Source organism: Saccostrea cucullata, unplaced genomic scaffold (assembly GCF_032062105.1).
Source record: "Saccostrea cucullata isolate Sc308-1 unplaced genomic scaffold, CSIRO_AGI_Scuc_v1 ctg10658, whole genome shotgun sequence".
Taxonomy (NCBI): Eukaryota; Metazoa; Mollusca; class Bivalvia; order Ostreida; family Ostreidae; genus Saccostrea; species Saccostrea cuccullata.
In genome coordinates this window covers 1-22,862 of record NW_026923979.1, presented here as the reverse complement: position 1 = coordinate 22,862, position 22,862 = coordinate 1, and the positions used below count along the sequence as shown (strand labels likewise).

Genomic DNA, 22,862 nt, shown 5'->3' with positions numbered 1-22,862 from the left:
GGAATTTCCAGTCACCCGTGAAAAGCATCATTCAAATCTTATTTGATATGTTTCGTATTAAAAATATTTCTGTAAAAATCGAAAGGAACAGTAATGAGTAAAGTAATTGATTTCTTTATAATTCATGTACCTACAAATAGCTACAATTGTTGGAAGATAATACTTCTCTTAACCATTTGAGCAGGGAGAAGCTTACCGAAGATAGGGCCTTTCAAGTGAAGGAGAGTAAGGAAAGAAGTTGGGGTATTCCAAGACGTGAAGAATCCTGTCCTTAGTGTGGAATTCAAGGTATTAAAAATAATCTAACAGCTATCATTATGGTCCAGATATTAATATTCACACTTTCAAAACTTAATGCTAGTAGATCTAGTACTAAGAAAAAATACTACATAATTCAATTTGAGATATTTCAACATGAACAGTTTTAAATATTGTCATCAATAATTTTAATTGTAGATATTGATCAACTATTCCCATAAGAAGAAGCATTTGCCTCCAGGGTACCATGGACGTGTGGCAATATTAATCCAAAGGACAATTGAGGCCTAGTTAAAAGTCACTTTCCTGCACATTCAGTCTTAGAATACGTTGTTTGCTAACAATAGGACTCAAACTGATTTACATACTAAGAAAAAAAATCTGCTATGGAAATTAATCTTAGGTGTCATATTAATTAAATGCTCTTTATTACTTAATTGTAATGTTTTTAATGTAGTGAATAGGTTAGTTTGAATAAATTCACAATTGTTTGAAAATTTTGTTTGTTTATTTTTTTCCTCCCTCCCTCGTAGGTTTTGAACTTTAGATGTGACGTTAAACGTAGAATTAACTTTAAACAGCCTTAATACATTAGGTATATGGGGTTATTTTTTTTTATATAAGAAAACTAGGTAACGACAAGTGCCTATCCATAAAACCATAATGGTCCAGTTCTGGAGCTAATAGTACATGTATATTAGTACAAATGTACTTTCAAAGTACTCAAACAGGTTCAGCCCACTTTGTTTCTCAAAGATGAATAAAAATGCAATCCTCATATGAAAGCTTGTTAAAACCTCTCTCACTGCTTGCTTCAAATATCCTCCAGGTTTGTTTTCCAACAAAATGATATGGGAAAGCTTACACATGTTATGTATAGGCAATGACTGTTGCATACTCCATTTGATATGGGTTTTTCTTTTTTACATAATCAAGTACAAGGAAGGGTTTCCCCATGCAATCTCAGGATTGTTTGGTATACCTAACAATTCTTTCACAGAAAATATCAGTTGATAGTTTTTTAAGCTCCTTTCACACCAGTCAATCATTTTTAGTTCAGATAACCCACTTACGGGTATTTGCATCAGAGACATATAATAGTATTATTATATGTCTTTGTTTGCATGTACAATCCCCATGCAAGTTAAAGAACTACTGTATACAGGGTTATTTTCGCTCCGTCTAATTTTCGCCCTTTCACACTTGGAAACAATTTTGCCCCGTTTTAAATTCGCCCAGTCATAGTTTTGTTTAAGAAATTATACCGTATTCTTTGATTTCGCCCCGTTTTAAATTCGCCCAGATGAGGGTAGGGCGAAAGGGGCGAAAATAAAACGGGGGCGAAAATTTCCCTGTATACAGTATTTCAATTAAGTGGGTGCTACTTTTCCCCCTCCCAATGCTAAAAATCAGTAGAGGCCGGGGTGAAACCATAGCCTATCCATGCAGTGGTAATCAGTCCTAGAGTGAAGCACTTCATACATAAAGAAAAAATCCTCAAATTTGCTATACTGGCATTCAGCAGACAATGGCTGACTTCAATCATGAACTTGAGTAACTATTGTTGAACTAGAGTAACATCGAACCTGATATAGTTTAACTGGAGTGACGTAATTTTTCTACCATAGTTCTACCCGCGTGTTTGCGTTGGTAGAACTATGGTAGGAAAATTACGTCACTCCAGTTAAACTATATCAGGTTCGATGTTACTCTAGTTCAACAACAGTTCAAGATCGAAGTCAGCCAATGATTCATCTACCCAGAGTAGTTAAGCTGCTCATAATGGGAGAACTCAGATGATAAAGAATATACAGTAAAACACGCTTTTAGCGATTTATACTTCCCTGACAGGGAAGTGATTTTCATTCCAGAAACTTTAAAATATATTGTAAACTTAATTGATATACAGGTAGCAATTAAATTATGTTTATAATTAGGCAAAATCATCCATCCATTTCACATCCCTGTCATTAAATCCATATTTGAATGTATTTTCACAGAGAATTTAAGACATATTTCAGATTCACTCTTTTATTCATAAAACTTAATCCATATATAAAAATTAATGTCAATATTTCATGTATTTGAATATGTACAAATATTGAGAGCAAATGATCATACATGTACTACAAAAAATGAAAGTTTTAATAATGCATGGCACAGAATGATGTTAAGACAAATAAAAAATAGATGTATATAATACATAAAACTCTTTTAACTGATGAAAAAATAAACGTATTCATCCAGTTTTTTTGCACATGAAACACAATAGCTGATAAGGGACATAATTATGAATATATAGTCACATGTCTCTTGTCCACATAACTCTTTTAAGAAAAATTTCTTCACTACAGGTTAATTCTAGAAGCACTAATTTTATGCAAAGCTAGAGACAATTGTCCAGCCAGGTGTGTGCAATAAGCATCCCCCGACGCCCGGAGCTACCATTTTTTGGGGTCGGGCTAGTTTAAACATGATTTTAAAATTTAATAGTGAGAATTACATTAATTTTAAAAGGAATTACCTCAGTACCCTGACTTTTTCAACAATTACTTTCATTTTATTTTAAATTTTTGCTCCTATATTTGGGCTAGTAACTTTTTACTTGGGGCTAGTAACTTTATAGCTGCCACTAGCCCGTGGGCTAGTAGTAAATTTTTCTAATTGCACACCCCTGTCCAGCAGAACTTTAGAACTCAATAGATAATTCACAATATCATATACATGTATTACAAATTCTAGTCTGAACTTTCATAATATATATTACAAAAAAAATTTACTAAATCACTTTTTATTCAGGAGAACTTTATTTTTTGCGTAATTATGCGACACAGAGTGCTCGCAAAAATGTTCTCACTTATATTAGTTTTCTTAAAGAATATATAAAGCAGAACCACAATTTGTGAAAATTTTGTCTTGCAAATGAAGAGTAAATGTCTTTCTCACAAAAATAAGGTGTCACGTAAATTAAATGATCCTAAGTATATTAGTAGATCATATCCATTTAAATTGTAGTTCCATATCGTAATACTTAGTAAACAAGTATGGAAACAGTTATATATTGTGAAAATATGCAAGGAGATAAAAGCATATTTTGTAATTATTCAAGATGTTCAAGCAGTGTACATGTTTCCTGCAGTCACAGAAAGAAATGAAGGACTTTGGTCTATCACATATGGCCCATTGTACCGGGTATCTGCTCTTTGCAAATACTGAAGAGTATCCATGGCACAAAACCTCTTAAATAACTAATTGACAGTTCTTAGGTGGGTTGAGGTACCATCTCTTGGTCAAAGAGTTGGATGGGAATGGCATTTGAGCACACATTTCAGTATGTTTCTGAGACACTCTGTGATTAACCTGCAAAAAATTTAAATCATGTACCCATGAGCATATACTAGTAAACCTACTGTGATGAAAAAGACGGGGGAATCAGACCTACAGTACCGACCGAACACAACCTAACACCAGAGCGAACCCGGAGCGGACCCCGGCTTTGCTTCCCGGGTTCACTCGGGGTCCGCTTCGGGTTCGCTTTCAGAAATTTTGGGACCGCTCCGGGTGCGCTTTGGGTGCGCTCCGGGTTTTCTCCGCGTTTGCTCGGGATCAGCTCTTGGTCCGCTAGAGCGAACCCGGTGTTCACTTCCTGGGACCGCTTTACGCAGTGATGCGTGAGGCGGACCCCGCTTTAATATACACTGTACATGTAAACAGTGATATAATGGAGAACATTGATAAATTTTCTAAAATTCAACTGTACATTCGACGAAGATTTATATGTACATGAATAATTGATTTCATTGATTTTTCGATCCCGAGAAATTCAAACTAATTAAACGGTGGGTTATAAGGCATTTATTATTCTTAAGTTATAACGAGAAAACAAAAAAGAAGAGGAAGGAAAGAGTGTTGAATTGATTTTCAGTGTATCGAATGGTGTACAAGTGAAACTGACGAAAGAAATCTAAACTAAATATCTTTAAAATTCATGCTTTATATAGTTTAAAAATACATTTGTTCGCATCTATAAATTACATGTAACCTTTTGTACATCTGATATATTTAGATTTCATTCATAGTGGTTACACATTAAAATTTCGTAATAAATAATTACCGGACATTTTCTTTAAAAAAATTCACTGTATATAAGATATTTTTCAAGGTCAGAATTTTGGAGCGAGTATGATTTTTATCAGAATAAAGAAAAAGGCAAATAATAATTTTTCTCCCGACCCGATAAGAATATATTAATATAGCCCCCCTTTTTCACACAAACATTGTCTTTGTAAAATTCTAATTATTTTATTTCATTATTTATGATTTCTCAATTTACGTATTACATTAAATTACTCAAAATTTACATCAAAATTATTGATCTTCTTAATCATGTTAATCTTCTTGATCTTCTTGGGCATGAAAAAAATGCGTGTATATGGAAATCTTCCTTCTGGATGCACAGATTTAAGTCATTCCACCCTAATGGTATTAACAAACTGAATGACTTCACCAGAATGAACGTGAATTTAACGCAATTCCGGATGATACATAAAAAGATTATTCCTTCAATTTAGTGTAACTCTACAGTTATATTAGTTTGCGTTACCAACTCTCGAACAACCCACATAACTACGTATTGCTTACGCCTTTATCAATAATTTTTTTCCCAATAATTAGTCCAAAAACATTTCAATATCTATAATAGATCATAATTCATATGTTAAAATATCCCTTCTATATTATATTTCTCAGATTATTCTTTGTCAAGTATAGTTACGCCATTTTGAGAGAATGAAACAATGTACGATTTACTAAATGTCGAGATTAATTATCATAATTAATTCGTTCAATTATGGAAATCGCACTTCACCTGAGTCTACCCCGATAAACCAGACGTATTTCATAGCGGTCCGGATTTCTTTCTTTAATAGTGTATATTCATGTATTTATGTATAATTCTACATGGAAAATTAAAACATAATAATTAATTGCCTTAATTAAAAAAGAAAATAGATAGAACCCCGAGGATTAAAATAAATAAATATTAAATAATATTTTTATAATCATAATAGATTTACACAGCACATTCACACGTTTTGCTTGTAATGTACAGGGTTTGCATTTATATCGAATTAAATCAACACGCTCGATCTTATATCCCAATCGTCTGATTAATATGCTATTTTGATTGGTTGATGCGCTGATTGGTTAATCGCTAATCCTGATTGACAGCTCTGTAAAGAAATACCGAACCTGCGTTCGCTCTCTGGGACCGCTACCTAATTTGGGGTTCGCTCTCTGGGTCCGCTTCGGGTTCGCTTTGGGTCCGCTACGGGTTCGCTTTGGGTCCGCTCCAGGTTCGCGCGGGGTCAGCCTTAGCGGACCCCGAGCGAACCCGGAGCGGACCCAAGAGCGAACCCGGGGTCCGCTCCGGGTTCGCTTTCTGTTAGGTTGTGTCCGGTCGGTACTGTAAAAAGAGGCCGCATTGTGAGCAGTGTTCCACGTTTAATTTTAAAATGTAAAAATATGGCCACTGTTATAATTCAAATAAATTTCAACTGCAATGATGTAAACAAAAACACAAAATGCACTATAATACATGTAAAAACCAGAAGTCTCTGTTGAGACTGTAGCTCTATTGGTTTGTACTTATAACAAAGTATGAAAAAAGAAACCATTGCCCTCAGACCAAAACTGTAGAAGGAGTAGCATTTAAAAGGAATTTAATTGAAAATTTTATTTTTTAATTAAACATGGCAACAACATTCATCAAAATCAAAAACTGATGCACTATTTTATGTATCTTAGTGTAGTCTACTTGTGTGCCAAGTTATATTGAAATCAGATAACAACTGTAGGAGGAGTAGCGTTTTAAAGAAATTTCACAGAAAATTCTATTTTTAGTAACCATGGCAAAAACGTTCATCGAAATCAAAAACCGATGCACTATTTTATGTATCTTAGTGTAATCTACTTGTGTGCCAAGTTATACTGAAATCAGATCACAACTGTAGGAGGAGTAGCGTTTTAAAGAAATTTCACAGAAAATTCTATTTTTAGTAACCATGGCAACACCGTTCATCGAAATCAAAAACCAATGCACTATTTTATGTATCTTAGTGTAGTCTACTTGTGTGCCAATTTATATTGAAATCAGATCACAACTGTAGGAGGAGTAGCGTTTTAAAGAAATTTAACAGAAAATTCTATTTTTAGTAACCATGGCAACATCATTCATCAAAATCAAAAACCAATGCACTATTTCATGTATCTTAGTGTAGTCTACTTGTGTGCCAAGTTATACTGAAATCAGACCAAAACTGTAGAAGGAGTAGCGTTTAAAAGAAATTTCACAGAAAATTATATTTTTAGTTACCATGGCAACATCGTTCATCGAAATCACAAACCGATGCACTATTTCATGTATCTTAGTGTAGTCTACTTGTGTGCCAAGTTATATTGAAATTAGATCAAAACTGTAGGCGGAGTCGCGTTTTGAAAAATTGTTTACAGACAGACGGACAGACAGACAGACAGACAGATGGACGGACGACGGACACCTTACTATCGCATAAGCTCTTCTGGTCTCTGACCAGTAGAGCTAAAAAATGTCATGCTCATTACCATTGCTTTGATAGTTTTAGTCGCTGCTTAAGTGTTTTGAATAGTGATCTTTGTTGGTATGGCTGAAACTGACAGATGAAGCTTTGTTGCATAAAAGCAAAAGAAATACTGTATATACTCGCACATATGTTTGTCTGCCTATAATTCAACTGAAATTTATATCTTATTTAGAGGGATTGACCATCTAAAATAACAATCTTTTATAACCTGCTTATAAGTCAGATGAGTTTTGGACTAAAGTTTAACTCCCCCAAAAAGCACTTATAGGTGAGTTTATATTGTAGGATAATTAGGGATTAAAAATAATAAGTTTAGTACCCTTGCTGTAACAAATCTTGTAACAGATCTATTTACTTCACAAATTTCAGCAACAGAAACCTTGCTCTTTAAACCCATGAGGGTTTTGTTAGATATAACTAGAGGCTACAAATCCTGTATGACCAACTACATGCTATAACCTTCCTGCATTTTTACCATTCTGACAAAGTTTACAAGGTAGTTTTACCTCTTTAAATGAAATTATCTATTATTTACAAATTTACCTGACCACTAAAAAGTATGAAAGTATTTTTGTATAATACAATTTTATAAAACTTGTTATATGTTTTATTATTCAATTGACCTTTCCATAACATTAATTAAAGTGATTAATTATCAATGGTGAAAAGCAAAGGGGAATAATTTCTCTCAGTAGAATACAAATTAACAGAGGCCTGTCCAGCACCAGAACACTTGACCAAGTGGTCCAGAATTTCGAAAATCTGGTAAAAATCATAGCAAAATTACAGATTCCTATTAGTACTGCCCAGGGGTCATGGTTTGAACAAACTTGAATCTACACTACCTGAGGATAATTCCACATGAGTTTCATCATTCCTACCCCAATGGTTCTTGAGAAGAAGATTTTTAAAAGATACCATAAATTTTTCATTAATTCATAAATATCTCCCCTTGGGAGAGGGCATGGCCCTTCATATGAATATATTAGAATTCCCTTCACCTAAGGATACTATTATTTTGTGGCAAGTTTGGTTGAAATTGGCCCAGTGGTTCTTGAGAAGAAGATGAAAATGTTAAAAGGTTTACAACAACAACAACGACGACAGACAACGGACAAATTTTGATCAGAAAATCTCACTTGAGCCCTTGGCTCAGGTAGCTAAAAATGGTGTAAAACTGATAATAATGTATGAAACGTGGAATAAAAAGAATCTCCATTAATTTGTGGTTGGATATGATTTTATCAAACTCATTGTGTGTTCTTTCAGCCCCGAGCCATGACCCAGGGATGTGAAATACATACAATTCGTTGGATTAAAAATCATATCCAACAACAAATCATGGACGATATATATTAATTTAATGTTGAACAAATAAGATTCTGTCATTTACCTCTGTCAGCATATCCATTACATGTTCTGTGTCACTCTGCTCCCTGAAAACACCGACCAGCTCCTGGATAAACCAGCTTCCTTCTACTGTGTCCCTGTAAGACGCGTAACCTGAAAGAACAATCAGGTCAATCTACTAAATTAATGGACCTCAAGCTAAGAAAATCTGGTCATCCATTTACAATTTATCATTACTTTTTTTCATATTTTGTATACATGTATTTCATGTATACTTAAATAATAAAATTCTTTGTAAAGAAAAATATTCATTGGAAATTATAAACTTCTTATATTTTGTTGTAAACAATTATCAACAAAATTAAATTCTGCACAATTTTTTTTATATGACCATACAGAATAGTGGTTACCGGTACTTAATTAATTTCTTCTCAACAATTTTTCAAAATGAGATAGTGAAAGAAAAGGAGAAAATACCATCTTTGTAAAGCATGTAAAACTTACAACCTAGCCATGTAAACAAATATAGTTTGTAACAGATAAGTTAATTATGTTAAATATACCTGGGAAGGTTGATGAAGACAGAAGTATGTCTTGCATATCATTAACTTGAGGTTTGATATTTGTTGACATATTGTCTCCTCCATCAGTTTGCAGTTTGTCCGTCTTCACACGTGTTCCCCCTATCCTTATCTGCTGAGGCTTTATGCTGATTCTCTGTCCCTCTTTTCCTGAAAAAGATTGTAGATTTATACACTGAATTTCTATCATTATAGATAAAGAAAGATTTAGTTGGGAAATTTATTTCTTTGTTTCCCTTGCTTCAAAAGAAAACATCACAGAGAACAAAACAAAAATATTACAGCTTAATCAGATATATACACTGTGCTGTAAAACTTGTCTAAACAACGTATCAGAGAGGATTTCTGAAGCATGATTTGAAGAGTTTAGAATTTACACTACATTAGGAACTTTCCGTACAAGTTAAAACTTTTCTGCCACAGTGGTTCTTAATTGAGAAGAAGATTTTTTAAGATTAGAACCATTTCCAGATTAGTTTGCACGTCTCTCAGTAACGTGTGGCATTCTCAGTGCTACGTAATTAGCGTCTGTCAAATGGCAAATAGATTCTCATTGATTAAGAAATTAATCACATCAGGAACTTTAAATTGTTGTTGACAGTGATGAAATGACTTAAGCTCCACCTCTTTGCCCAATGAGAGATACACTAACTGACATTTGCCCGAATTTCTATCCCATGTATATTTCAACGGTGAAGGAAAGCTTTGTTTTCAGAAGCTAATTATGTAACGTCGAGAATGCAACGCCTTACTGAAAGTCCAAACTAAGCTGGAAATGGTTCTATTTCTATGTAAAACTTTGATTCCCTTTTGTGGCCCCACCCTACCATCGGGGGCCATGATTTCAATAATTAAAATCTACACTACCAAAGATTGCTTTCACATAAGTTTCAGCTTTTCTGGCCCAGTAGTTCTTGAGAAGAAGAAATTAAAACATATTATTCCTAAATACTTGTATTCTTTTTAGCAGCTCTGACGAAACGCAGCAACCGCTAAATCAAATACAACACTATAAATGTCTTGCACATATACCGGTACACATAAATAAGAAATGAAGAAATGCCATAAATCAAATCTTTGCTATTACTTATACAAAATTCAATTTCCGCCAAATATCGTAAATGCTAAATATAATACGCTTGCAGTATTTCTGTGTAAAACTTTGCCATCAGCAATCTTAAGATTTCCTACCTTAAACTGTTTGAATCCTATTTTGGAATTTTAGCAGCTGTAGACAATGAAATGTATCATTACTGGTATCAAAAAGGAATTTATGTACTGGGGTAAGCACATTGAATGGGATACAATTTCTTCTGTATTGCGGTACATGTGATAAATTTCCTTTACATGTAAAGATTTTACACATTTTCTGATTTTCATACATCCTTTTTGATCTGTTTCTTTTCGAAATATAATTAAGGTAGAGAAATCTCACTTCACAGGGAAATTTCCCAACCTGTTATAAACAATTTGCAAAATAACTAAATGAATGTACCCCCTCTACAGGCATTGATGATAAACATTTTTGGTTTGGCCTGCAACATTGGGCACTTCTTGGCAAAAAACATTGGCAGTATATCATCTGTCACCTTCACACCAAAACCATCCACTCCACAAATGATTTCCTGGTCAGACCCGTGGGACAGAACAGCTACAGCCATACAGTCCACAACATCAAGTTGAGGATTCTTAGCAAATTCTTCCAATTGTTTAAGCATTTCCTGAAGAAAAAAACACCCATGAGCATTAATGGCTTCCAGATTGACATTCTTGCATAATTTAGTGAAAATATATACTAGTAAGAATTAACTTTAGGCCATAATAAATAAATTGCTAGATTCTCATCCGAATTTTTTTAAAAATCGAGGCGGGCGGGCGGCTTTTATTTTATATTTTTTATTTTTTCAATTTTGCAGATTTTTTATTGACCTGGTCAATCCGTGTAATTTTATCTACAATACCCAAATAAAAATCATAATAAAGGTTCAATTATTTCTTACTTCACATCATCACCAATCTTTTTCAACCAATGACCCTTGTTTAAAATATATACGCATGTATTACAGCAATTAACCATCTTTTCAGCTGTCAAAATCATGTCGACTTTCGCGGGATTTAAAACGTAGATTAATATCGATCCCGATCAAAATTAAGACGAAGAAAAACCGAAATAAAAAAAAATTGAGGCGGGGGTATAAAATCGGGGCGGGCGGGGATGAGAATCTAGGAATATTTTTATTATGGCCTTATTGAAAATTTTTAAAAACAATTTATAATTTGGGACAACTTTCCTGCATACTTCTTCCTAGCTTAATTAATCGGACTCATGCAAGCAAGCATCAAATGATGTGATCAAATCTGAATTTACATGCCCTCTATTACTTGTATTAACTGTAAATGTATACTTATACTTTACCATGATTACGATGTGGAAAGTTTGACATTTGCCATATTTAGAAATATGATGTTAGAATTTTGATAATCTATTTAGTATTCACTTTTCCTACATCGTTGGAAACTCATGGGTGATCTCGTCTTTACTTATCACCCGTGGGCAAACTTGCCGAAAAATCGTCATATGTAATTAAATATGCATGGATCATTTGATTGGCCCCATCACATATTCGCGATGAGAAACAACGAATCACACTTCATCTTACGTATGCATATTCGGCAATGCCAAAAACACGAAAAACTCATTCCGTAGTTAACACAGCTGATAAATCCAATCACCGGTGCATTTTGCAGTTAGAAAGAGGTACTCCTTCATAATATCTTACGGATATTAATGTCAGTGACCTGTACAAATTGACTTTCACTGTTTGAAATCAAACTTTGCACGTTTTACCGAGCGTCAAAATATTTACTATAAATAGCAAAGTAATAAACGTATTTTTCAAACTTGAAGAGTTCAAACTTTCTGATTGGTCGACTAAAAACAACAAATTAGCATATTTTACGACGATATTTCAGCTAGTTTGCCCACGGATGATAAGTAAAGACGAGATCACCCGTGGGTTTCCGACGATGCTTTTCCTAAGGATTAAGAATAAAATTAAAATTTGTGAAAGTGCAAGGATGTGTCAATCAAACCCGCCAAAAAAATTCAAATTTTACTAACTTAAAAATGAAATAAGATTTTTATCTAATTTTTGTGTGAACTGCTATTAAAATATATAAATCATAATATTATAGAAAAAATATTAACTTCAAATCGGTGTCCAAGTACCTTTAAATCATATGTTTTCATGGGGTTGTATTTTTGAGGTTTGAAAAAGAAATATTGATTTGTGGGGATTTGATTTTGTGGTTGAAGAAGTAGTAATGCATTTGAAATTTTGCATAATTATCGTGATGGTAATGAATTCTAGAGTCTCTCTACACCTCGAAAACAACGAAAATTAGCGATTTCACAGTACATGCTGTTCTGACCAAGGACTAATCTAAGGGTAGCTTAAGTCATTCATTTATTACTTTTCTAGAATTTTGAAGTGTAGAATTAAATGAGATGACTTTTTCTCAAAAATGTTATTAAATAGACTACAATTCACATACAATGTCAAGCAGATAGATATACATGTACTTTTGACATAAGTGCACTGTGACGCAGATAACACAGGATTCATGATATAACCTTTATTTTTTACATTAATATATTGCATTATGACAAGAATTAAACTATTATAAACTCTTGATAGTATGGTGTACGTGTAAATAATTTATGACTTTTGCTCTTAAAACTTAAAACTCACTTCAGTTTCCAAATCTTCCTTTACAACAACTGTAAAACCAAGGCTGTTAAACAGTTCTTTTAGGCAGCGGCAGTCAATCTCCGAGCCTTCACGAACATTGTAGTAGGCATTCCCCCTGAACTGTTTATTGTTGATAATTAAAGCAAGGCCTCTTGGTTTTGTGTCCATTTTGTAGCACTAAAAAAATTATTAATGGAACAAAATATAGATAACCTTTGAAAATAATGAGACTATGCATAGAGAACTGGCAGACAGCAAATAGTTATTGTAAAACAAGAGGCCCACTGGCAACAATGCTCACTTACATAAATGTAAAACTTTTATTGGCCAACTGGCATAAACATTCATTCTGGGGCCATGATTTGAACAAATTTGTAGAATCTACACTACCTCAGGATGCTTCCATAAAAATACTCATTATCATGGCTTTTTTATTTTTCTCTATTCATACTCGTATATAAAACTTCGATTGCACATATGGTCCTGCTTTACCCTCCATGAAGCTGCAATAATGTAACCCTCCCCATTTTTTTTGAAGGGGGGCGGGCTACATCTAACTAGGATGCTGTAATGGCCAGTGCATTTTTAAAAGACACAATTTAACTTTTTTTACTCTCCTAGGAAAAGTGTCAGAGAGTGTGTGACCTTTTCTTAGAAAAAAATTGCAACCTCCTTACCCTACTCTGTGCAAAATTTGATTGAAATTGGTCCAGTGGCTCTTGAGAAGAAGATGAAACTGTAAAAGTTTGCAATAACAACAATATGACAAACAAAGGACAAATTTTGATCACAAAGGCTCATTTAAGCCTTTGTCTCAGGTGAGCTAAATATTATCCACATATACAATAATTCTAAGAAAATTCTGAATTTATTGATTCATTCTAATCAAGCACTCTTAAAATACATCATACAGTAAAACTCTGTTATAGAGAAGTCATGGGGACCTGTGAATTTGCTGTATCTGTTATTCGTTATATCCCTATAATTCATATTATACATATATCACATGGCTTCGAGGGTGACATACCAGAATATTTGCCCCGAGGTGACAGGAAAGCCCTGGAGTGTTATGTCACCCAATGCCAAAGGCAGAGGGCGACATAACACTCCAGGGCTTTCCTGTCACCGAGGGGCAAATATTCTGGTATAGTCGCCAGAGAAGCCATGTGGTATATGTTAAATGGCATTTTTAAAATTAAAAGAACAATTAAAATCATTCAAAATCGTTAAAATGTACACAAATAATCCAAAAATGCTTGCTTGACGTTAAAAAATACGGTGTGTTGTTTACTTTTGCTTAGTATCCGACGTCATAAAATCTCGAACCCGAACTAAAATGCGTAACGTAAAAACACGTGAACGTGATCGAAATAATGACATAACTGTTTCCGGCGAGGGTTGACATAACTGTTTCCGGCCGGACATAACTGTTTCCGGTGTGACTCGGCATTTTTCAGGGTTTATAGCTAAACTTATTACATTTGTGATATAATAGGAAAACTTATTCAAAAATGTTATATAACCATATAGGGAATTTGCAATATGCATGTATTACTATCAAATATGTTAGGTAAGCAAACAGGAAGGAAACAAAACATACCTTTGATAACTATAAGGTTTTATTATGAATTGAATTTTATTTACAAATTCCAATAGATAATAAAGTCAGTTCAATTGATCAAATTTTGAGATCTTTGAAAGTTCATTATAAAAGATGTAAATTTCATTACTTTTAACGTCAACAGAACTCAAAATCAGTTCGCTATATCCATAAATTCGTTATATCAGAGTTCATTATAACCGTAAAATTTTATAATGATTTGTTAAGAATTTAATGCCAGGGACCCAGAAAAACTTCGCTATATCCGTGAATTCGCTATATCCGTGTTGGTACTAACAGGATTTACTGTATAGTGCAATATTCTGATACTGTACTTTGTAATTTGTATTTTAAAATGCTACATTAATTAATCCATGAACTTTCAGCATGTTCATGAATTAAGTGAATTTGTCTTGCAATGCTGTGGTCATTGTTATTCTGTTGTCTCATTTGATGTATCGTTACTTTATGACAACATGGTGATACACACTAATTAAGGAGGGGGGTGTCAACAAAAAATTTCCATACATTTTAGTTATTAAATTTAACATTTTTGTACCTTTTGATAGTGAAGCTCTTCTTCCAAAGGTGATCAATATAGTCTAAAAATGGCCACAACCATACAGCCTTCTTAAGATTCTGAGGGAGACTTACTTTTTTCAGGCTGAAGCTTGACAAGTATGGGCTGCACATGGTCATGCTGGCTGAGGGGTAATACATTGTATATGGTTCATGATTAACGTCAGAGGGATGTTGTGCTTGACTTTCTCTTACTGAAAAAAATAAAATTATATCATAATCAAATGCTCAGTATTTCTTCCATGTATACCCCTTTATCTCATGGATATATATAGCTCATATAGATATTTTTTGAATATCCAAGTGCCGTTGTGACATCACAATGGTTTTTGCGTTAGTGTGATAAAGGTAAATAAAGTGGAGTCCTATATAAAAACAATGTTTTTGATCATAAAGAATAAACATAGAATAAAAAGAATATCCCATCATTTGTAGTAGGATATATGACTTGAATTGCTAAGGCTCTGGAATAAAAAACACAATTTGTTTGATAAAAATTATACCCAACAAGAAATCATGGGAGATTCTATATAGTATTTTACAATGCACATGCTTCACACAAAGTTAAAGGGGAAGGGGGGGAGAGATGTTTTAAAAATACTTTCTGTTTTCTGTTGATTTCTATAGTGAAAAAACACAAGTTTTACAAAAATTTTAGTGTTATCTCTCCTTGTTTTACCAAGTAAGAAATGTTTTATGAAAATCCATATACAGTGAAGTCGCCAATGCCGGGTCACGTCGGGGTGTTTCTTTGATATTTTGCAAATCTGTTCAATTTATATTTTATGCAATACATGTATTGAAAGAACAAATAGTGAGCCATCCAAACACCTTTTCGTTTTCAAAGTAGCTACACGAGAACGATATTTACAGAGGTATTTCAGCAAGGCCTAGCTTCCCCAGTTACGAATCATTTTCTCCATTTCCGAGTCATGTGACTTTACGGTCGTGTAATATTCATGGTACGTTTCGGTACACGATTTTTATGATGTTGAAAAATAAAACAATTCATGCAGGGGGTGGGGGGGGGGGGGGGGGGGGGGGGGGGGGGGGGTAGTGGTAAACTTTTTTTTCTCAGTTTCATCTACTTTTAGTACCAATTTTAATACTACATTTTCGGTATATCACTAAAAGTCTAAGGTGGGGGGCCAACCAGGCTTTCAATTAATATTTCCTATAGCATAAGTAAGGTTCGGAAAAAAACTGGAGGGGCCAGCCCCCCCCCCTCCCCCTGTTGCTACGCCCCTGTCTATATCAGCCTTTCTGCAGCGAACAAAAACGAAAGTAGGTTGTCACCGCAGCAGAAACATGCAAGTCTTTATAATGCGTGCGTTTCAGAATTTCGATTGTCGGATGCTCTCTTAAAAATTAAATTCAAATTTTTGAAATTAATTACATATAGAACGACCAGTTCTTCATGACCAGTGTATTCATTAAGTTTTTTTTGCGCTTAAATTTTAACACTAGGCATAAAATACACGCGAGTGACCCGGAATTGGAGAAGACCCAGAATTGGCGACTCCACTGTAATTACCTATAAAAATATTAAAAATTTATAGAATATATTAATTTTTGAAAATTGGCTTTGAGGTAGGCGGGAGAACAATAGGCCTACTATCGTTCGCAGTTCTTACTTGTTTCTTCAGGGCCATTGTCCCTCAAGAGTTGTTCCTCCTCACTGGTGTCAATGTGATCTTCCCCAGTCTCCATGCTTGTACCAAGACTAAGTCCAGACTCCAGGTCTAAATCATCATCAATTGAATTTGTGTCCATGGGTGTAGATGGCATGGACTCTGAAATGGCCATGCAAGATAATATTCACTTGAAATTAAATCTTACTGCCCATACATTTCTGTAAAAGGTTAAACACACTGGCACAAATACAGCTTGTATAATCTATATATCTTTTTTTGATACCATATTCCTACATTTATACATGTACCTGCATTCCTTTCATTTATTGTCAAACCTCCTGCTTTAGACAACAGACCTGGCTCTGAGACTGAATGTGATGGTACACTACTTGGCACATCTGGAGACCTGTTTGCATTGAAATTCAATACACCTTTCTCTTTTTGTTGAAATGCTCCCACTGAAGAAGAAAATCTACTGCTACTGGAAAAGTGTGTGTTTTGGTCTGAAGTTGCCTGTATTGGCATAGAAGTACTGGGATCCTTCTCTCTTCGTAAAATTTCCTCACTTCGAATTATTTTGTCCGCTAGGAATGTATATCCAGTTTCATTAAGAACTTGAAGAAATGCCTGATAAGCATTGGGTCCTCGTCTAACGAGGTCATCCAGGAGTCTGCGGACTTTATCAATTCGTGTCCTCTCAGCCTGTTACAACAGTAAAAAAAACTTAAAACCCATTAGCACTTCAATTTTATATCATGTATTATATACAGGTAAATCTCAGTACCTCAAGGTCCGTGAGACTGGGGAAAAACTTTGAGAGATCAAGAGCTCCAGTTTTCAAGAGTCTGAAAGAAGTGCGAACAATAGCATTGTTCTCCTGCCTACCTCCAGGGGCTTAGCAGGGTACATTTGATGTGGATGCCTGGATAGGCTGGGGGTTTGGGGGCCACCTTAAGGCCCCCAATAGGTCCAGGGCAAAGCCCTGGTGGGGGTCCAGGGGGCGAAACCCAAAAAGCTGGTGAATTTTCGATGTTCATGATTGACCCTTCTGACAGCATTTTTCTTATCTTCTTCTGACAGTTTGTTACGCAGCCAAAGAGCAAGAGCCATCTTATGCATAAAATGGCTCTGTAATTATATAAATTAACTATCACCCTCTTTCTCATTTCATATATCAAAATAAGGTAGAAACTTAGTGCTTTCATTTTCTATAATAAAATTTCGCTTTGAGAATCCAGATATTGGAAAACAGGTTTGAGAAATTGAAATGTTCTTGAAATTTGCAGTAAACATGCGCATTTGACTATCTTCAGCAAAGAATTAATTATGAGCATAGCCCACGATCCAAAAAATAAAACAAGTTTTTTGATCTTCAGAAATAGAGCTTTCATTATGTATTTGCATATTTTGGATCAGAGAATGTGCTCTATATGAAATATTAAAAAAAATGCTTCAACTTTAGGCCATTTCAAAGGATTTTACAGGATATGAGAAAAAAATGACGCATTTATGTCTTCATAATGCATTGAGTAGATGGGAAATTATGTCACATTTAATAGATAAGTGGTCAACAACATTCCAAGTGATAAATACTGTATTTGCAACCTAAACTGAGCTGCTTTGATTTTTCAGAAATTCTCAGGGCCAAATAAGGCCAAACATGGCTCTTGCTCTTTAAGGTCTGTTCTTTTCTTGCACAAAACGCAGACAGTAACTCAAAAATGAGAAAAGATCTGTCCAAAAGCGAACCCACTAAAATAATTTTAGACTTTCGATGTTCATATATAAAGCTGAATTATGATTTTTGAAGTCTTGCATGAATCCGATATTATGTTAAAATTGGGGGGGGGGGGATATCGTTACAGAAGTTAGCATTGCAATTGGAAGTTAATTTCCATCAATAGAAATTGAAATTTTTGGATTTAAATTTACATAAAATTATTGATTGTTTAAAGGGAACCAACTGGGGTTTTATTGTGTGACATCTACAATAGAGAGTAGAATGTAATTACACTTGGGAAAAAAATCAGCAATATATTCGTTAGTAAACCAAATTCTGGGAAAATCTTTTGATTTCAGTGAGGTGTATAATATCGCATTTTCCCCAAAAACTGATTCTGTTGATTTTCAATTATTTTTTTATTGTTAATTTTAAATTGTATCTTAGTATTTTTTCTTATTTCTGAAATTATGATTTACATACTAATATTATACAAATTTTAAAATGATGAGTATTATGAGGCTTTACAATATTAAACCTGTCTCGCTTTCCTTTCTTTCTTTTCAGATGTGTCGAAATTTCTTAATCGCTGTCAGACATTTGGTCTGACACAGTCGAATGTTTTGTCGGACCAGTCCAGCTTTTGGCTTGTACAGTTCTGCAGCTTTTTGTGTAAGATATGTCGGACTAAGACCGTTTAAACAGGTTGGGACCAATCGCCCAAATGGGATATAATAGTCCATTTGGGATACAATATCCCAAATGGGCTATAAATTTACAGTGCAAAAATTGAAAATTATTATTTTGGCTATAAATATCATAAATCCGCATCAGGGCACTTAAATAGGAATAACTTTTGGTAAGCAAGTTTTTCTGCAACCCTACCGTTTGTTAGATTGATCCCCAAGAAGTTACGGAAATTCCGAGGGATCAATCTTCTAAATAATGGACATCCTGGAAAACTTGTCAACCAAAAGATATTCCTTTTTAAGTGTCCTGATGCAGATTTATGATATTTATAGCGAAAATAAAAATTTTCTATTTTTGCACTGTAAAGAGCGATATATGGTAAGTGTCTCAATTGGCCCCTTAAAATGAATATCTTAATTTTACTTTATATATAGCTTTAATTTGTACAGCTATATATGCGACCTTTATTGGTCATTTTCATTTTGATCAAAATGCTGTCATTTTAGAAATATGACATCATAAAAATCATGTTTTCCCGCCATTTTAGCATATTTTGTATAAAACTGCTTATTTTCAAGTAGTTTTTCTTCCAGAAAATATAGAGCGCAGCCTAGAACAATTAAAGATTTATATTTTTACCAAAGATGTATCTATCCAATACTGATTAGTGACAGAAAAATTATGTATGTTCTACACTGCGCTCCATGTTTCCCGGCATAAGAAAAAACATCAAGAAAAAGGCATATTTTTGGCTTTTTTGCAAAAATAGCATTACTTCTCATGTTATTTACTGCTGGTGAGTGGATATAAAAGTGAAAAATATAATGGAATTATTTCTAATATAATAATTAATCTCTTCTACAAATCAAGTCAAAATAAATATCAATTAAGGTCAAGATCTAGTAAATGAAAGGTGCCTACAGATTTATCAAACTTGAGAAATAAATTCCTTTATTGATGCTTTACAACTTTAGCTTGGTCAAATAAGGTGTTTCGGGGCATAATTTGTAGGTAAACAAGATGAAAAACTGTATTTTAAACTGTCAATTTCAATGAAAAATTAAGAAAACCAGTTATGAATATGGGAGTTTTTTTCGTATTCGGCAAAGGAAAAGTATCCAGATTGCCTACAGTCTCAGAAAACTATAATTAGTATGTTCATGGCCTCTTCTTTAAATCAATATCAAATTTAATATAGGTATCCGGTTTACTTTTCATAATTATATGATTTCAAATTGAATGACTTGAAAATACCCTATTTTCTACATAATTCTGCTAAAGCCGTAAAGTATGGGAAAAAGAAAGTTGAAATTGATTATGACGTCATAATGGATCTAGCACCAAAAAATTTACTAGATCTTGACCTTAAAAATATCTGAATGTCATTCTAGTAAAATGTTGATTTTTAGGGGGCCAAAATTGACTCTTATCATATATACTCCTTTATTGCCAATTTGGGACATTATATATCCCAAACGGACTATTAGGGGACGACCATTTGATTCTGAGGGGGGGGGGGGGGGGGCCGGGCAGTTTTTGGAAATAAATAATCTGTCCCTGCAAATGTTGAAAATAAATAATATGTCCTCCACTACAGAGAAAATAAATAATCTGACCTTGACTTCTGATAATTAAATATTGTAAAAATACCTTTTTTTATTTACGTGTAATTTAATCTCAAAAGTCTTCATTTCAAATTTTTTTTTGGCTCGCTTCGCTTGCCATTTTAGAACCAAGTAGTATTTAAAATCAGATTACCAGACTGGACACTTTAAAGTCAGTTTATCAACATGACAATGTGCACTTAGTAGGTGTGATGAATAACTTTAAATATACAAACCAATTCTTATACACCACAAAAGTTAATTTTCTTGTCGAATAATTATACTTTCCTGATAAATTAATACAAAATTTACACTGGCGGATTTAAGGGGGACATACATGTGTACGACCCCAGGCCCTCCCTTAAAATTTCAAAGTATGATACAAATAATAATAATAATGCCATACTTTGGGACAATTAGTGTTGTCAAATCGGATGAAAATCATAATCGATTAATCGGTAGCATCGGTTGACCCTAACCAACTGATCATCGGCCGTTAATCGAATCGATAACCCTTTGCATAAAATAGGCATTGGATTTTATAAAATTTAGAATTTTATTGTTAAATAATGTAAGTAAAGATCGATGCATTGTACAAATTGAAATTCTAAAAACAGTATATATGCAGTTCAGTTAACAATTTCAGTAATACAGATTTTTGCATGATTAGGAATTACTTGGCCTTGGGAAAGTCAAGCATTGACAGATCAGGTTTTAATTTACATGATCATCTAAAATGTATATATGGAATTAATTTTTAAACTGTTATAAGACATTTAATATTGCATTTTAATTCTTGTGATCCTGTATGAAATGACAAGTGAATTCCCCCAAATACTGAAAACTTATATATTTCATTTATACAAGTAGTTTAGTTTCTTCAGTCTAGAAATACAAGTATCATTATCTTTTGATTTATTTTAAACAGATTTTAAGTACATGTAATTTAAAATAGTAAAGGACAACTCTTGAAAGATATATAATTTGATAACAAGAGCCTGTTCTTGAAATAAAAGTGAGAAAACTGTTAAAAAAAAAATATGAGCTGAAATATACCGATTAATCGATTGTTAAAATCTCCAATCGATTGTCTAAAATCGACAGCCTTTCCGACCGATCATCGATTATAAATCGATCATCGTGACAACACTAGGGACAAATACCAATATTTTTGTGCCTAGTTTTACTCTTAAAATACACAAAAACCCAAGAGCTTCAGGGGGCTTCGCCCCCCTGGGCCGGCCCTTTTCATTCAAAGTATGATATGACTTAATAATGTCATACTTTGGTACACATCTAACCAATTCCTTCAAAAGTTTTACTCTTAATATACATATTGAAAAACTCAAGAGGTTCAGGTGGCTTTGCTCCCTGAACTTACTTCATTCAAAGTACGGTTAACCAGTATTAATTATGTCATACTTTGGTTCATAATAACCAATACCACTATAATAGTGCCTGGTTTTACTCTTAAAATACACGAAACCCCAAGAGCTTCGGGGATGGGGGGTGTACTCCCTTGGCTTCCATCAGAGCTTCGCCCAGGACCCACTGGGGCCCTTACGGCAGCCCCAGACCTCTTGCCTAAACAAAGTTATACCTGTCCCCTCCCCAAATCCTGTATCCGAACATGAAATGATCAGTCTTTTAAAATCGATTGATCAAGGTACGGTAAGACAATATAGAAGAAAATAAATAATCTGTCCTTGATAATCTTGAAAATAAATAATCTGTCCTCGATAGGCATGAAAATAAATAATCCGTCTCAAAAAAATTTGCCAGCGCCCCCCCCCCCTCAGGATCAAATGGTCGTCCCCTTATCATGCTTATATCCCATTTGGGCGATTGGTCCCAACCTGTTAAAGTTAAACTGTGCAAGGCCTTCTCGAGAATCTACTCACCATAACGTATTCCATCATCAGTTGTGTAAAAATATCCTTGGCCAAAACTTCATCGCAAATGTGATCCACATCCAAATCTTTGACCAGCGCCACCCGCGTACGTCGTAGGGCATCTTTGTGTAGTTGATCCATCTAGCCTAAAACCATGATAACAGTGACAAAATAAAACTTACATTCCCATATAGATAGTTTTCGATTGACCAAGAGTTACTTCCCGTTGGCCGCCCATACTGGAGGTCCAAATGCTCATATTCCTTCATTGTTCAACCAATTTAAAAATTTTTATATTTGCTATTTTGAATTAAAAATCATTTTTTTTCTGAAGTATATAAATTTTTGGAAGCCTCTTTTATTTAAAAAAAAATTATTTGATAACGATTTTCCACCAAATATTTCTGCTATATTTTCTTAAATTTGGACAAAGAGGGAAAATCACTGAGTCGACCTCCAATATGGCGGCCAACGGGAGGTAACTTTCGCTAAATTCAGGCCTATCGAAAACTATCTATTCCACTCTAAAAACTAGGCCTAATATATTTCAAAGCTCGACAAACTTACAGCCTCCCCAGCGAA

At 34.0% G+C, this 22,862-nt stretch overlaps 1 protein-coding gene and 1 long non-coding RNA gene across 2 annotated transcripts; one reads left to right on the top strand and one right to left on the bottom strand.

The window, feature by feature from the left end:
• Nucleotides 1-179: 179 nt before the first annotated feature.
• On the top strand, nucleotides 180-755 carry LOC134265377 (uncharacterized). Its single transcript, XR_009991745.1, has 2 exons — nucleotides 180-288; nucleotides 457-755. It is a non-coding gene; the product is annotated as an uncharacterized LOC134265377 (long non-coding RNA).
• Nucleotides 756-2,353: 1,598 nt separating this feature from the next.
• Nucleotides 2,354-22,421, bottom strand: LOC134265378 (caspase-2-like). The gene is made up of 9 exons (XM_062747590.1): nucleotides 22,290-22,421; nucleotides 16,683-17,076; nucleotides 16,375-16,533; nucleotides 14,816-14,934; nucleotides 12,562-12,738; nucleotides 10,305-10,530; nucleotides 8,792-8,959; nucleotides 8,272-8,381; nucleotides 2,354-3,618 (listed from the first exon to the last, which is right to left on the bottom strand). The coding sequence occupies exons 1-9, from the start codon at nucleotides 22,419-22,421 to the stop codon at nucleotides 3,499-3,501; spliced, it is 1,605 nt and encodes a 534-aa protein (XP_062603574.1). The 3' UTR covers nucleotides 2,354-3,498.
• Between the last annotated feature and the right edge of the window lie 441 nt (nucleotides 22,422-22,862).

What these genes read in the sequence shown, in the direction of transcription:
- LOC134265378 (XM_062747590.1), bottom strand. Translation starts at nt 22,421, where the DNA reads ATGGATCAACTACACAAAGATGCCCTACGACGTACGCGGGTGGCGCTG. An exon ending in TGATGATGGAATACGTTATG is followed by an intron (nt 17,077 to 22,289) that starts GTGAGTAGATTC and finishes CTGTTGTAACAG; the next exon opens with GCTGAGAGGACACGAATTGA. An exon ending in CAAGCTTCAGCCTGAAAAAA is followed by an intron (nt 12,739 to 14,815) that starts GTAAGTCTCCCT and finishes TAATTTTTTTAG; the next exon opens with TGCTACAAAATGGACACAAA.